General features: G+C 48.4%; 1 protein-coding gene across 1 annotated transcript in view; it reads right to left on the bottom strand.

Annotated features, from left to right (window-relative positions):
• chl1a (cell adhesion molecule L1-like a) overlaps positions 1 to 8,791 on the bottom strand; it is a gene marked incomplete at its 3' end in the record, with an annotated part of 53,614 nt that extends 44,823 nt beyond the window's left edge. Inside the window, exons 1-2 of the mRNA XM_079742273.1 lie at positions 8,700 to 8,791; positions 922 to 1,124 (exon numbers count right to left, since the gene is read on the bottom strand). Of these exons, the coding sequence (XP_079598399.1) occupies positions 922 to 1,000 (79 nt within the window). The 5' untranslated portion in view covers positions 1,001 to 1,124; positions 8,700 to 8,791. The remainder of the gene's footprint in view (positions 1 to 921; positions 1,125 to 8,699) is intronic.
• Between the last annotated feature and the right edge of the window lie 4,381 nt (positions 8,792 to 13,172).

Here is a 13,172-nt window from a genome sequence, read left to right as displayed (position 1 = left end):
CACACACACAAACACACACACACGCACGCGCGCACACACACACACACACACGCGCATACACACAAACGCACACACACAAACGCACACACACGCACACACAAACACACTCTCACACACACACACACAAACACACACACACACACACACAAACACACACACCCACAAACATACACACACACACACACAAACACACAAACACACACACACACAAATCAATACAGTACATTCAGGCATATTAACCTTCAGGTCGGGAGTTTCCATCTGAAGGAAATCCATGAAAGTATTTCAATATTCTGCTCCGACAAGACACACACCCAGAGAGGAGGGGGGAGACAGGAGTATCTTGATGTTTGCACAGTATTTGAACTGCAAACAAAGACAACACACCAGGTCTAAGGGAAACACGGCAGTGCCTAGGGGAAACCCGATTCTAGCCTATACAGGCATGATCCTTCATGGCACTTAGTTCTATGAACGTCCTTACTGTACCGACAGCGATATATCTTTTCACTTTCTTCTGACAAATGTACTTCGCTTTGGATATAAGTGTCTGCTAAAAGCCCTAAATGTAAACGTAATCCATGATTCATTCTAAGGGAACCTTGGTAAGGAAAGGGAAGGCTAAAGTGCCCTAAATGTAAACGTAATCCATGATTCATTCTAAGGGAACCTTGGTAAGGAAAGGGAAGGCTAAAGTGCCCTGAATGTAAACGTAATCCATGATTCATTCTAAGGGAACCTTGGTAAGGAAAGGGAAGGCTAAAGTGCCCTAAATGTAAACATAATCCATGATTCATTCTAAGTGAACCTTGGTAGAGAAAGGGAAGGCTAAAGTGCCCTAAATGTAAACGTAATCCATGATTCATTCTAAGGGTACCTTGGTAAGGAAAGGGAAGGCTAAAGTGCCCTGAACAGGCTTACCTTCCAGAGGGATGTTGAAGTCGGCCACGGCCCTGGAGATCAGGACCACCAGACCCAGGAGGGTCACAGTCCTCTCCATCCCAGCTCCCTGCTCTGCCGGGCGGGGACCGCTGAGCTCGGGACAGGGGTCCTGCTGGGGCTTCGGCGGATCGTTAAGGACCTCTCAGCTGTCGTCAGTCGACCCTCCACAGACCCACGGTGACCTGAGGGGGAACCAAAATAAAAAGGAACGACGGAGGAGGGTCAAAGGTCACGCGTGAGGAAGTGAGTAAAGTGAAATGATTCACGGGGACAACTTGAGGAGAATTAGCGGTAAGAAATATATATATACCTTTAACTTAAAGGTATATAGAGCAAAAGAAAGGCTGATTTAATTGTACCATGATGATACAGGGGACACTTCAGGGTTCATCGGTTACATCAACATACGCTTGCAAGGGGAAAGAGCCACAAAGTGTGTCCTATTCCCCGACAACGTCCCTGAAAACAAAGCCCGACAAACGTCCACCAAAGGGCTTACACGTGTGAGCACAAGAGCCCGACAAACAATGACAATCAATTACCCCGGGTTGAACCGTGCTCCCCCAGTAATGGACCGGTACTTTAAACCGTAGCCAACGCCTGCACCTCGCTGCACCTCATTCCGGCAGGCGTCCAATCGCAATTGATTGTTCCCCATTGTTGTGTTCTCGTGGCGACACTACACCACCGGAGGAGAACGCATGCATGGGGAACTCACCCTTTGAACCGCAAAACCACTTTTGGCCGGTGCCGCTGAACGGCGCGCTTTCAATATGGACCCCGATTGGCGCAACCACTAAGCCTCTTCCCGCTATGATTGCTGTGGCTTTGTGGGGTGGGGGGTGGGGGGTGGGGGGGTGGTGTTTAGTTGGGGGGGGGGGGGGGGGGGTGGGGGGGGCTGACAGGGGCCGCGTGCGTCCCATTTCTATTCCAGAGCTTAGTTCGCCTCTCTGTTCCCCCGGCCGTGGCGACAGAGCTGGCATTGCCACAAATGGACTCAGTCCGTCGACAGGCTAATCCTCCGCTGGGGGGTTGACGTTGGGGGGATGGGGAGAGGTGCTGTTGGGGTGATGGTAGTTGTGGGGGGATGTGAATGGTCTAATGCTACCGCCAAATTACCTGCTCCTATTCCTGGAGGTGAGGGGATGGAAAGGGCAAGGTTTTTCTGGTGTCCTTCCTTAGCGGTTGATAAGGTTAGAAATGTGAGGTGTGAAAGGTAGGAAGGGATGTTGGAGGCCGGGGGAAGTGTGTGTGTGGAGCTTGGATGTGTCTACTCTACTATGATCATTTCTACTCCAGGCTCTACTCCGCTATATTATAAACTATACCCTACTGACTATACACAACCATAAACTATAATCTATACTCCACTTCCTATACAGTATAGTTTATAGTGGAGGATAGTTTATACTCCACTATAAACTACACTCGACTGCCTCAACGTCACTCAGCTCCTCATCCATCCTATCCCCCATCCCTGCGCCAGCTAAAACGTGCGAGGCAGCGACTCCTGTGCGATCATCCCAGAGCTGCGGTGGTACATGTGTGTCGAGGGCCGACCCCTGGAAGATAGCCCGGCCCAATCCCCCCTGTCCCAACGCAGACAGGGGATGGCGTCCTGGGTCGTGGAATTGTGTTTCGCACGGCTCAGCATTCCTTATCTAAGGCAGCCAGAAAAAACTGCATAATACATCGTCTGATGGAACTTGTTTTTCCAGGTCAACAATAAGAACTAATGATACAAATACGGGTATGAATTCTAGATATGAACATGAACCATATCAATATCCTAATTGTGTTTCTTCTCTGAGCTGTGCGGTTGTCTTGCAGGCGGACTCGTTCACAGAGGCTGCTTATGTTGGATCGGGTCCAGAGAGCACTCGGTTGGAGCTATATGTTTCAACGAATGATAGGACAGAGAATGCTGCTTACAGTATTGTGAGTCATAGCACAAACACACACGCATGCATAAACACACACACACACACACACAAACACACTGCAGGTACGCAGCTCATCATTTCTGTCACACACACGCACAAACATGCCTTTGTGAGTCAACACACATATACACAGACACACACACACACACACACACACACAAACCCACATACAGAAAGACACACACACGGAACACACACTAGTGAACCGCAACATAACAGAAGCTGCGATTTGGATCAATGTTTCCTAAATGCGAGTGAGGCTCTTAGTCCTTCTGAAGATAACGGACTTCTAGGGAATGCCGAAAAACTTCCGAAAAGGTCCCGGTTTCAAACCCCGATGTTTGCCGCCTACCTGTAGGCATGGCTGAGATCCCCCCCTCCCCTCCACCTGCCCATTCACGTCTCTGAATCAATTCACCGCGAGTCTCCCGGATGAAGCCGTCTGCCAAATAAACCGACTCGGATTTCTGTCCGCCCCCGATCCCAAGGGCGGGAGAGTACTGAAACCTCGCCAAACAGTTAATGCTCAATCAACTGTGGCAAAGCTGCTGTTTTGATAGACACTCGTGGATTAGACCAAATCACTGAGCTCAGAGTAACTATTAAACTGCCCTCTCTCACCACAGCCCCAGCAATCAGGGCCAGCACAACTTTTAGCAATTACTCTACTCGACAGAAATCACAGAGTGTGAAATCGGCGTAGTGTAAAGTCTAAGTTCTGGGGGTGGGGGGGGGGGGGGGGGTTTGGGGGGGGCCCTATTACCTGAACACATGGTAAGGCCCGGCCACAAATCCCCCAAAGGGATTGTAGGACCACCGCTAAAACCAACAGCAGACCAGACCCGGACCAGTGTGACTGCTACACCGTTAATCCACGCCAACACACACACACACACACACACTCTCCAACTTCCACTCCCACCTACACCCTAACACCCTGCGCCCCACCCCCAGCCCGTCCCACTAAACCCCCCCCCCGGGCTCAGGGTGTTTAAGTCACGAGGGCAGAGATGAACAGCACAACTTAAATATGACATCTCCATGCAAAAGGCCCTTGGTTTAACGCGCAAACGTGTGGGCTCAACCCTGTAGTTACACAGCCTTACAATCACACAAGCAGTGTACTCTACACGCACACGCAGAAACACACAGACACACACCCACACACACTCTCTAACGCCACGCTGCAGTCACCCACACGTCTCCAGTACTCACTGTGCTGGCCCTCATGCCACCACCTAAGGGGCCCTGGTTGGCTGAGTCGGGGGCCGCTGTATTTCACCGGGTCCTGAGCAGTAAGTGTGTGACAGGAGTGACAAGGGAGTATTCCACAGATCTCTCTCTCTCTCTCTCTCTCTCTCTCTCTCTCGCTCTCTCTCTCTCTCTCTCTCTCTCTCGCTCTCTCCCCCTCTCTGTTATCCAGCCATCTCTGTGTGTCTCCGGCTCCTTCGCTGCTGTGTGTCACTCTGTTTGGGCCTGCGGTCGGACGGAACGCTTCCCTCCTCCCCTCCTCCCCTCCTCCCCTCCTCCCCTGCTCCGGAGCAGCTAAAGGAGCGACCGGAGACTCACTGAGGTGACATATGTCGCCCCAAGCCGCTCTGCCGGCCGGAGAACGCTTCAGCACTAAGCCAGTGACAATGACCAGGACAAAGCCTGCTCCTCGGGGATGAGGGGGCGGTGGGGATGGCCCCCCCCCTCTCTCTCTCTCTAAAATGTCATCTCTGTAAGGTGCTCTGTTGCGCTATCTTACCCCCCCCTCCCCCCTCTCTCTCACTTCTGTCACCTCTATATTCTTTACTTTGCTCTCATGCAAACGTGTCTCTTTTTTCCCCCTCACTTTCTGTCTCCCTCTCTCTCTCTCTCTCTCTCTCTCTCTCTCTCTCTCTCTCTCTCACTTCATCTCTTTACTCATTACGCTCTCATGCAAACCTGTCCCTCTTTGTCCCCCTCGTCTTTCTCTCTGCGGCCCTCTCCATCCACCATGTTGACCTCACTGTCTCTCTCCCCCACTCATCTCTCTCACTCTCTCTGTCTCTGTCTGTCTCCTCTTTACTATCTCTCTCTCTTTCTCCCCCACGCATCTCTCTCTCTGTCCGTCATCTTTACTCTCTCTCTATCTCTCTCCCTCCGTCTCTCTTTCTCTCAATCTATCCTGACCCCAATATGTACTCCCATGTGTTTTTGAATGATTTCAATGCAGCGTTTCTTTGAGTCAAGTCACCCCCCCCTTCTCCCTCTGACTCTCTCTTTCTCTCTCTCTCTCTCTCTCTCTGTTTGGTCACCATACGCACCATGTCTTATCAAAGTGCTTGCGGGGAGTTTTTAATAGCCACAGATAGTATGTGGGTCAGTGTGCTGTGATGGTGAAACGGACACCATTCGCTCTAACGGCACCAGGCATCTTAAGCCACTTGGTTTTTGCCTTTATAAGGTTTCCTCTCTCCAAAACGAGCGATGAGATTTAGGGCCGCGTGCGTTATTTATGCTGTAAAGCCGGCTATGTAAAGTCTAGACCTAAAGCACGTAATTATAGTCCCCCAGAAAACAATGTATGTCATCGGTCTGAATGGGCTGTGCTCACACATCCGAGGAAACCTGCCTTTTGTAATCATATGAAGAGAAAAAAGGAGAGAAAAGCTGACGCTAAATGATGTCTTATCTGTCCAAACAAAGCCTGTTGTAGAAGGAAGACTGTTGGAGCAGGTATACACAAAGCTAAACGCATATGTCAACTGCTTGGGCTGTAGTGCGACTTTGCTTACATTGTGTGTCTAGGTAAATAACCTGGCTGAGCTATGTATTTGAGAGATTGGGGCAGTCGAGGATAATGCCTGAAGGAAAATAAACATGAAGTAGACTAAACCTCTTTAAGGAACAGGATCATAAACGTAATAGGATGTAAAATACGTTAGTCGACTTAAAGGTCAACATAAGGTAAACATACGACTTTAGCACTTGGTCTGAACATAAGGTACTGGATACATTCCTCAAGTTGAACACATTCATAGATAATGGGTCTACTCTAACTGGTTTCCTTGAATTGAGTCCAATTATTTAAATTGTTGTCATTGTTTTGTATTTTGTCATGCAATTCTCCAACCGAGATGTTCCCAAGAACAAAGTAAAAGCAGCTAAGATGTAATATTTATCGTTGGAGGTTTTAATTAAACCAAATTCACAACTGACGAGGGGGCTTCACAACATCCTGCACTAGATCAAAACAATGACGCCAGACTAACTTACTTATGAAATAACGTGATTTTATCAACCCAAGAAATGTGATTTGGGAACTGTGCTTGTTAATGTCTATATGAACTCAATCATCACTTTTATGTGGTGTGGAGTGTACACATTTGTACACAAACATTTGTACTCAATTCAACTCTACATAAGAGTTTAGAAAATATATATGACGACTAACTCCGATACCAGCTCACTCAGTAAATGGAGGTCTTTAATGGCTGTTGTCTCCGGATAAGCCGGACCAGCCCTGAGGAGTACTCCCCGGAGATACGTTAACCCTCGGTGTTCCGGGGCAGCAGCTGGGAGACCGTGGGGCCGTGTCCCCGTCCCGTAGCTGCCGACCCGGGGAGCTCCTCTGCTCTACAGGAATTCCTCTGAGATGCCTCACGCATCCTGTCTCCGGCGTCACAGGCAGATTGTAGGTTTGCCTTTTGTTACGATGCACCTCCTGCGAAACCGTGGACGAATGCCTGTGGCGTGTTTGAGTTTTTTTCTTCTTCTGTGGGTTAATTGCCGTGTTTTCGCGGCGCGCTTAGCATCAAAAGGTCACAAGGAGGGGATCATGGCAGAGACTGTGAAGGTGTGGAGGTGGCTGAGACCGGAGCTAATGAGGGTAATGACTTGTCTAATCACAGTGTGATCATTCAAATAGAGGAAGCAACTGCTCATTAAGGTAGATCTGGCGTCGGCAACTCCTGATTTGATTGTGAAGAAAGTCAGACTGAACTAAACTAACTGAAACATCAAGAGAGACAATGAAGGCATCGGGCGTTACAGGTCAATTGCCTCCAAAACAACCCGCTTCAAAAACAGTTTAATTCCTATTGAATGATATACATTTTGAACTCTGAACACTGAGGATTAAGCACGGCCCTTATGTATTATGTAATATTTCTGTCTGTATGTATATTTATGTTATATGTTTAATGTTTATTCTAATGTTGGAACCTGTACCAAGGAGCTGTACTGAACTGTGGTCATCAAAATAATCAATCAATCAATAAATCATAGAAAAAGAGGCTATTGTAGAAAACAGAGATTACTCTGTGAGCTATTCTACTCGTACAAAAACACTGTTACACCGTGATGAACGAGAGACTGCTCTGTCAACAGAGGCCAGGGCCGTGGCAGGGAAACACCGAGCATGAATTCTTCAAACATGTGCGAGCGATGAATGAATCAGATAAAGCTGGCTTTCAAAAGCGCTTATCGACAGCCAGTGGCACGGTGTTCTTCTGAAAACAACATCTTCATCCTTTCTGTGTTACTTCAATCAAAATGAGGCCAAAGGTATTAACAAACGTCACCCTGAAGAGATCAAGTTTTAAAGTTTAAAGTTCAGCTTTAAAAGGAAGAAAGCACTGAGAAAATCTCGTTAGGTGTTCCAGGTATGGCGTGGGTGTGTTTGACATCCTGGCTACAGAATATATGCACTCCATTCAGAGCTGCTTCTTAACACCAGTGCTTAACATCTTGAAAGGAGTTTGGCGTGGTTGATCAGGTGAAAAGAAAACAACTCATCCATGCACAGCCTGGCATGAGAGTGCTTGAGTTGGATCGCAATGGCATGTCCCTCGGTACGGGATTGTTTGTGGTTATGTGCGTGTGTGTGTGTGTGTGTGTGTGTGTGTGTGTGTGTGTGTGTGTGTGTGTGTGTGTGTGTGTTGTGTGTGTGTGCGTGTTTTTCTGCGTGCGAGAGTGAGTGAAAGTCACATACACATACACAAACACATAGCTGTGTATCGAATTAATGTGTAGCAGCAAAAACAGAAGATATATCCTGGTAACTATGGCAACATATTGATGGCAAGTCAGTGATAAAAAATCAAAAAGATTTGCACTTTAAAACTAACTTACTAAATGTATTGGTAAGCGCAGGTACTTTACAGTATCTTCAGTGTGCATTTGTGTGTGTGTGTGTGTGTGTGTGTGTGTGTGTGTGTGTGGTTGTGTGTGCGTGTGCGTGTGCGTGTGGGTGTGCGTGTGTGTGTGATTGTTTGTTGGACGGTCCGACTGGCGTAGCATGCCGACACGGACATTTGTTTTGGAACACGACAACACACAATCGGTCCATCTCGTGTGACACCATGCAGCTGACGGCTGTGTACACTGATTACCTTTCGGATGGAAAACGTTCCAGGGGATTCCAGCCGCTAAACCACCCACCGTCCCTCCATCCGGCCGTCCAGGCTGTGCTTATCGTCCATCGCTACGTGCGTGGTCAAAACACAGTGTTCTTGGCGCTGTTGCCTCCAACCCATTACCAAAACAACGTCAACAGTTCTCCTGTTCCTGGGTATAATACCTTTCGGAATCAGCAGGAGCTGCACAGTTCACTCCAGGGGAGATCTGAAGCCTTGTGTGGTAATTGCTGTCTGAACTGGGAAGACTGACATGACGCTAAAACCAGTAATATCCACACATGCCACATCCATTAGCCCATAAGTTAACTAACATCCATAAGTTAACTCCAGCCATTCCTCTGGCAGCTAACTGCCTCGCTCTGGCTGCCAATGACAACATAGCAAAAAAAGAAGTAATTTAAGGTCAATAGACGAGTCCTTCTCTTACCTTTAAGGGCCAGAGCTCCTCATTTATCGTCTTATCTTATCTCCACACTCAAACACCCGGGAAGTTCTGCTACCACTCTGTCACTGTTGGAGCGCAAAGCAGTAATCATCTAAGCCTGGAACTCACACACACACACGCTCACACACGCTGACACACGCACACACACACGTAAAACAGAGCCTGCCCCTGACACGTCTTCTGACACATACTACACATACAGAGAAACCTGCAGGCCCAGTATGCAAAGAGAAGCAGGGGCTGGCGTAGAGAAACCACAGAGATGCAAGGAATCCCGGAGAAAAGAAATGAAGTGTGCCGGCTCGTTTCATATTTCAAAAGACTTTGAAAAGAAGATCTCTCCGCCCCCACGCCAAGAAAAAAAAAAGTTTAAACCCTCATGAAAATCCATAGTCTTCGCTTTCCCCAACTTTTCTGGCAGCGTTCCCGAGGATTCCAAGACTCGCAGCTGATCAGAGATTCGGTTCGGTGGCAGAGAGTAATTTACATCCTATCCCTTATTAGGTTTTAGTAGGCTACCACCCCACTCACACTTTTAGGACGCTAACGTTAAAAGCTCAGAGGCTCTCGGCCACTAAACAGTTTGCTGGGGGGGATTTCTTGTTTTGAGGGTACATTTTCGACGTTGCTGTCTGCGTCTGTAGTCCTTTGCGTGGAGTTTAATTTCGTGGTTGGGCTTCATCACTCCTGGAGAGACACGCTCCACTAAGCCTCACAGGGTTAAGTGATTATTTCCTTGAAGAAATCTCTTAATGAGGAACTGGCTTTGGCACGCAACCAGTTCTGTGCATCATTAACTTTTACTACATTAAACTCCGTTTAAGCCCCCCGCCGCTGCTCCCTGTCAACGCAGACGTCAACCCCCCCCCCCCCAATCCCCCGCCCCCCCCCGCCGTTCATGTATCGGCACGGCGCTCCCGTCAAAACAAACACAAAGCTAATCGGGGTGAGACAGAATCACAAGACACGAACGAATCAATGGAAATTGGAATCAAATGACTTCCAGGCCGCGCGCTTCAGATAGCGGCAGCGGACTTCCTCGTCTCCTGTCGGGCGCAGTCACCTCGCGGACCAGACGCACGCTAACTACGGATAAGCTCATAGTGGAGAGGTCGTAAACAAACGATGGATAGAGTCCCCCGGTGTGTGCATACCCCCCCTATCCCCCCATACCCCCCCCGCCGGTAAGATAAAAGCTTTCCAGGGACCGGACGCAGAAAGTGACAATGAGTGGCATTCAACGGCTTAATCAGGGCGGTGCGGCGGGAGGAAGACACAGGGACGGGGGGGGGGGGGAGGAAGGTGGGAGATGGGGGGGAAGAGGAGGTGGAGGTGGGGGGAGAGGGGGGGAGACAGACAGTCACACTCGGCTTCCTCACTCGGAGCCCCTGAAGAGAGGGTCTTCACACCCACGGTCTCGTACTTTCTCTGACACATTCTCCGTCTCCACCGGGCCACCGCCGGGGAGAGGGGGGGGGGGGGGCGTCTGCAGTTAAGAGCCGGGGACAAACAATACTTTTTATGTTGACGGAGATTTTAGGGTGGGTATTTGACTGCTCGAGTCAAAAATGCATTAATATTAAAATAGTTATGAGGAGGAAGCTGATAATGGCAGTCAATGTTTATTTGAATAAGGCACAGTAATATTTCAGGTTATTGTCTGGCTGGTTGGCACTGCTTTAGAATGCAAGGCTGTGCACTCAGGGTATGATAGGAATAATCACATGCAGGTGCAAAGCCGATATGCAAAGTGCGTCTTTTCATTTGAATATTTAGTAAATAATGATGGAGTTGTCTTTAATCATTCAAATTGTGAATTTATGTTACATCAACATGCATTCCTGCCAAACTAAACGATCGAACTGTTTAGAAGGGAAAGTATTCCAAAGACTGAGAACGCGTCGGCAACACGCTGCCATCTGAAGTGGGGCCGCACAAAAGGTCCCTCAGACGCTTTGTTCTGCTGAAATAAAACACCTGTTGAAACATCGACGGCTGCCGACTTTAGCCCTGTTCCTCACGCTCCGAGATGAATACAACCGCTCCGTGAAGCTCTAAAGAAGGACAGGTCAAAATAAACTCCTCATTGCTTTTTATATGTTAAAAAGCCACAGCTGTTGGGACTTCCTGACCCTCCCTTCTCTCTCTCTCTCTCTCTCTCTCTCTCTCTCTCTCTCTCTCTCTCTCTCTCTCTCTCTCTCTCTCTCTCTCGATCTCTCTCAGTATTAGTATCTGGCACCACTCAGGTCAGGCAAACAGAGGAATCTTCGTAAAAAACACAACCAGGCCTGTCCGGTCTTGAAACACACACCCACCCACTCAACCACACACACACACACACACACACACACACACACACACACAAACAACACGCCTGCACACCCCCCCAGCAACACATACACAGACACACACACACGCACACACATGCATGCAAGCACACACACACGCACACACGCCCACACAGGTATACACACACAAACACACACACACACCACGTCCATATTTGAAAGAAGAAGATATTGTTTCGCGGGTAACCCTAAAAGAGGGGGACGGACTTAGACCCCCATCTGTGTCACTTAAAGAAAGAGAAAAGCGCCCCCCCCCCCCTGTCTCTCTAAACGGGACAGCGATATGGGACGTGGAGGGAGGCTGGCGGCCCCCCCATTGTCCCCCCCATTGACAGCGCTATCGAGCATCATCTGCAAAGACAAGAAAGAGCCCTGATTTGTAATAACTGGCAAATGGTAGACAAATGATAAGCTTTGGATTAACCACGTATTTCAGGAGAGAAAGTCGGAATGGAAACTCAGACATAGGCAAAAATCTTTATAACGTGGAGCGGTGAATCTCGGGGTGACTCAAGGTTTCTGAGGATCTGCACGAACACATTCAGCCAATAAAGCCGTTGTGAGCTCTCCTTTTAAACGAAGCTCAGACAAACGTTTCTCAATATCATGACATCTACAGCAAGCTCTGACAGGGACAGGTAAAACACTTTGAACACCTCTGATAAGCACTTCCCACTGATTCACACCCCTGTAGTCCTACACCTCACACACACACACACACACACACACACACACACACACACGCAGATACACACACCTACACGTGTGAAAGGCACACACACACAAACACACCCCATTATATATATTTACACATACACACAGGCAAACATACCTGCATGCACACATGCACACACATATTCAAACACACACACACGTACCTACATTCACACATGCACAAACACACACACACACACACACACACTCATACACACTCACACACACACTCACATACACTATAGATACAGATTAGGATACAAGCTGTGGAAGAATAAGCCATTTCCACTAAGGTGAGTCAATCTGTCAGAAGCACAAACAAACGACCGCAGCGTCTTCTTAAAACGCCAGCCCCAACATCCTCCTCATCTTCATCGTGATAAAAGATGATTGATGGAGGACATAGTGTGCTAGACAGAGGGGGCTTTGGGGGGCCGTGGTATTTCATAAGAGCCTATTTCCATTCCATACGATCCCAACGCAGCTCTTTGGAGCTGGGGTGATGTTTGTTTTTAATAAGGTTGTCCGCACTCTGGCTCAGACCCGGGAATAGGGGCTCGGTGATACTGCTGGGGGTTTGGGTATCACCTTTCATGTTGGTGAAAACAAGTTTGGGATGAAACCTCAAACCGTGTTTGGATTTGGACACAAGCAATGGAAAGATTTACCTACGGAGGAGTATGCAATACACGGCCACTACAGGTTCTATCGGTTCCATTTCAAAGCGGTCGCTTTGGGAATCTGTGTTTGAGACATCGTAGCCTGGCCTGATGCGTTGGCCTTACCGGTCTCGCTCTCTCACTTTTGATGGCCGTTAGATTCATGTGTGCAGCCATCCATGGGTCAATAGATTCGCACCATCAGCCCTTCTTCACTGATCTTCTTCACACCAATCCGCCTCTATGTGTTATGTTGTGGTTAACGGTCATGTGTATCTGTCTATTCACTGAGAACAATTTCCCCAAGGGGACAATAAATTATCTATCTATCTATCTATCTATCACAGCTCAAGTGTCACCTGATTGGCTGGTCCAAATTGTAAGGGTCTTCCTCCAGGCCCCCTTGTACAACGGAAGTGTGGCAAGAGAGACTGGAGCCCAGGGCTAGAGACACCTCAGTGTCCTCCCTGCAGTCTGAAGACGGAAGTCTTTTGAATGAACTGTCAGGTTATTGAATGGGAATTTGCATCTTGGAACAGCATGAACAAACTTGTTTCCTGGTCTTTGCTCCCCAGTGAAAAAAGCGTCCATTAAAATGTATTTTAAAAGGGTTTTACAGGGTTTTAAAGTGCTTCCAGCGGTCTGACGTCTTTCACCCGGGGGGTCGGTGCCTCACAACAAACCCAGAAACAAACCTTGCGACAGAACCGACTCGTCTCCTCTGTGCCAAGATC

Source organism: Pollachius pollachius, assembly GCF_949987615.1.
Source record: "Pollachius pollachius genome assembly, chromosome: 8".
Lineage (NCBI taxonomy): Eukaryota > Metazoa > Chordata > Actinopteri > Gadiformes > Gadidae > Pollachius > Pollachius pollachius.
Note: the sequence above shows the minus strand (reverse complement) of the source record. Positions and strands in the feature narration are given on the sequence as shown.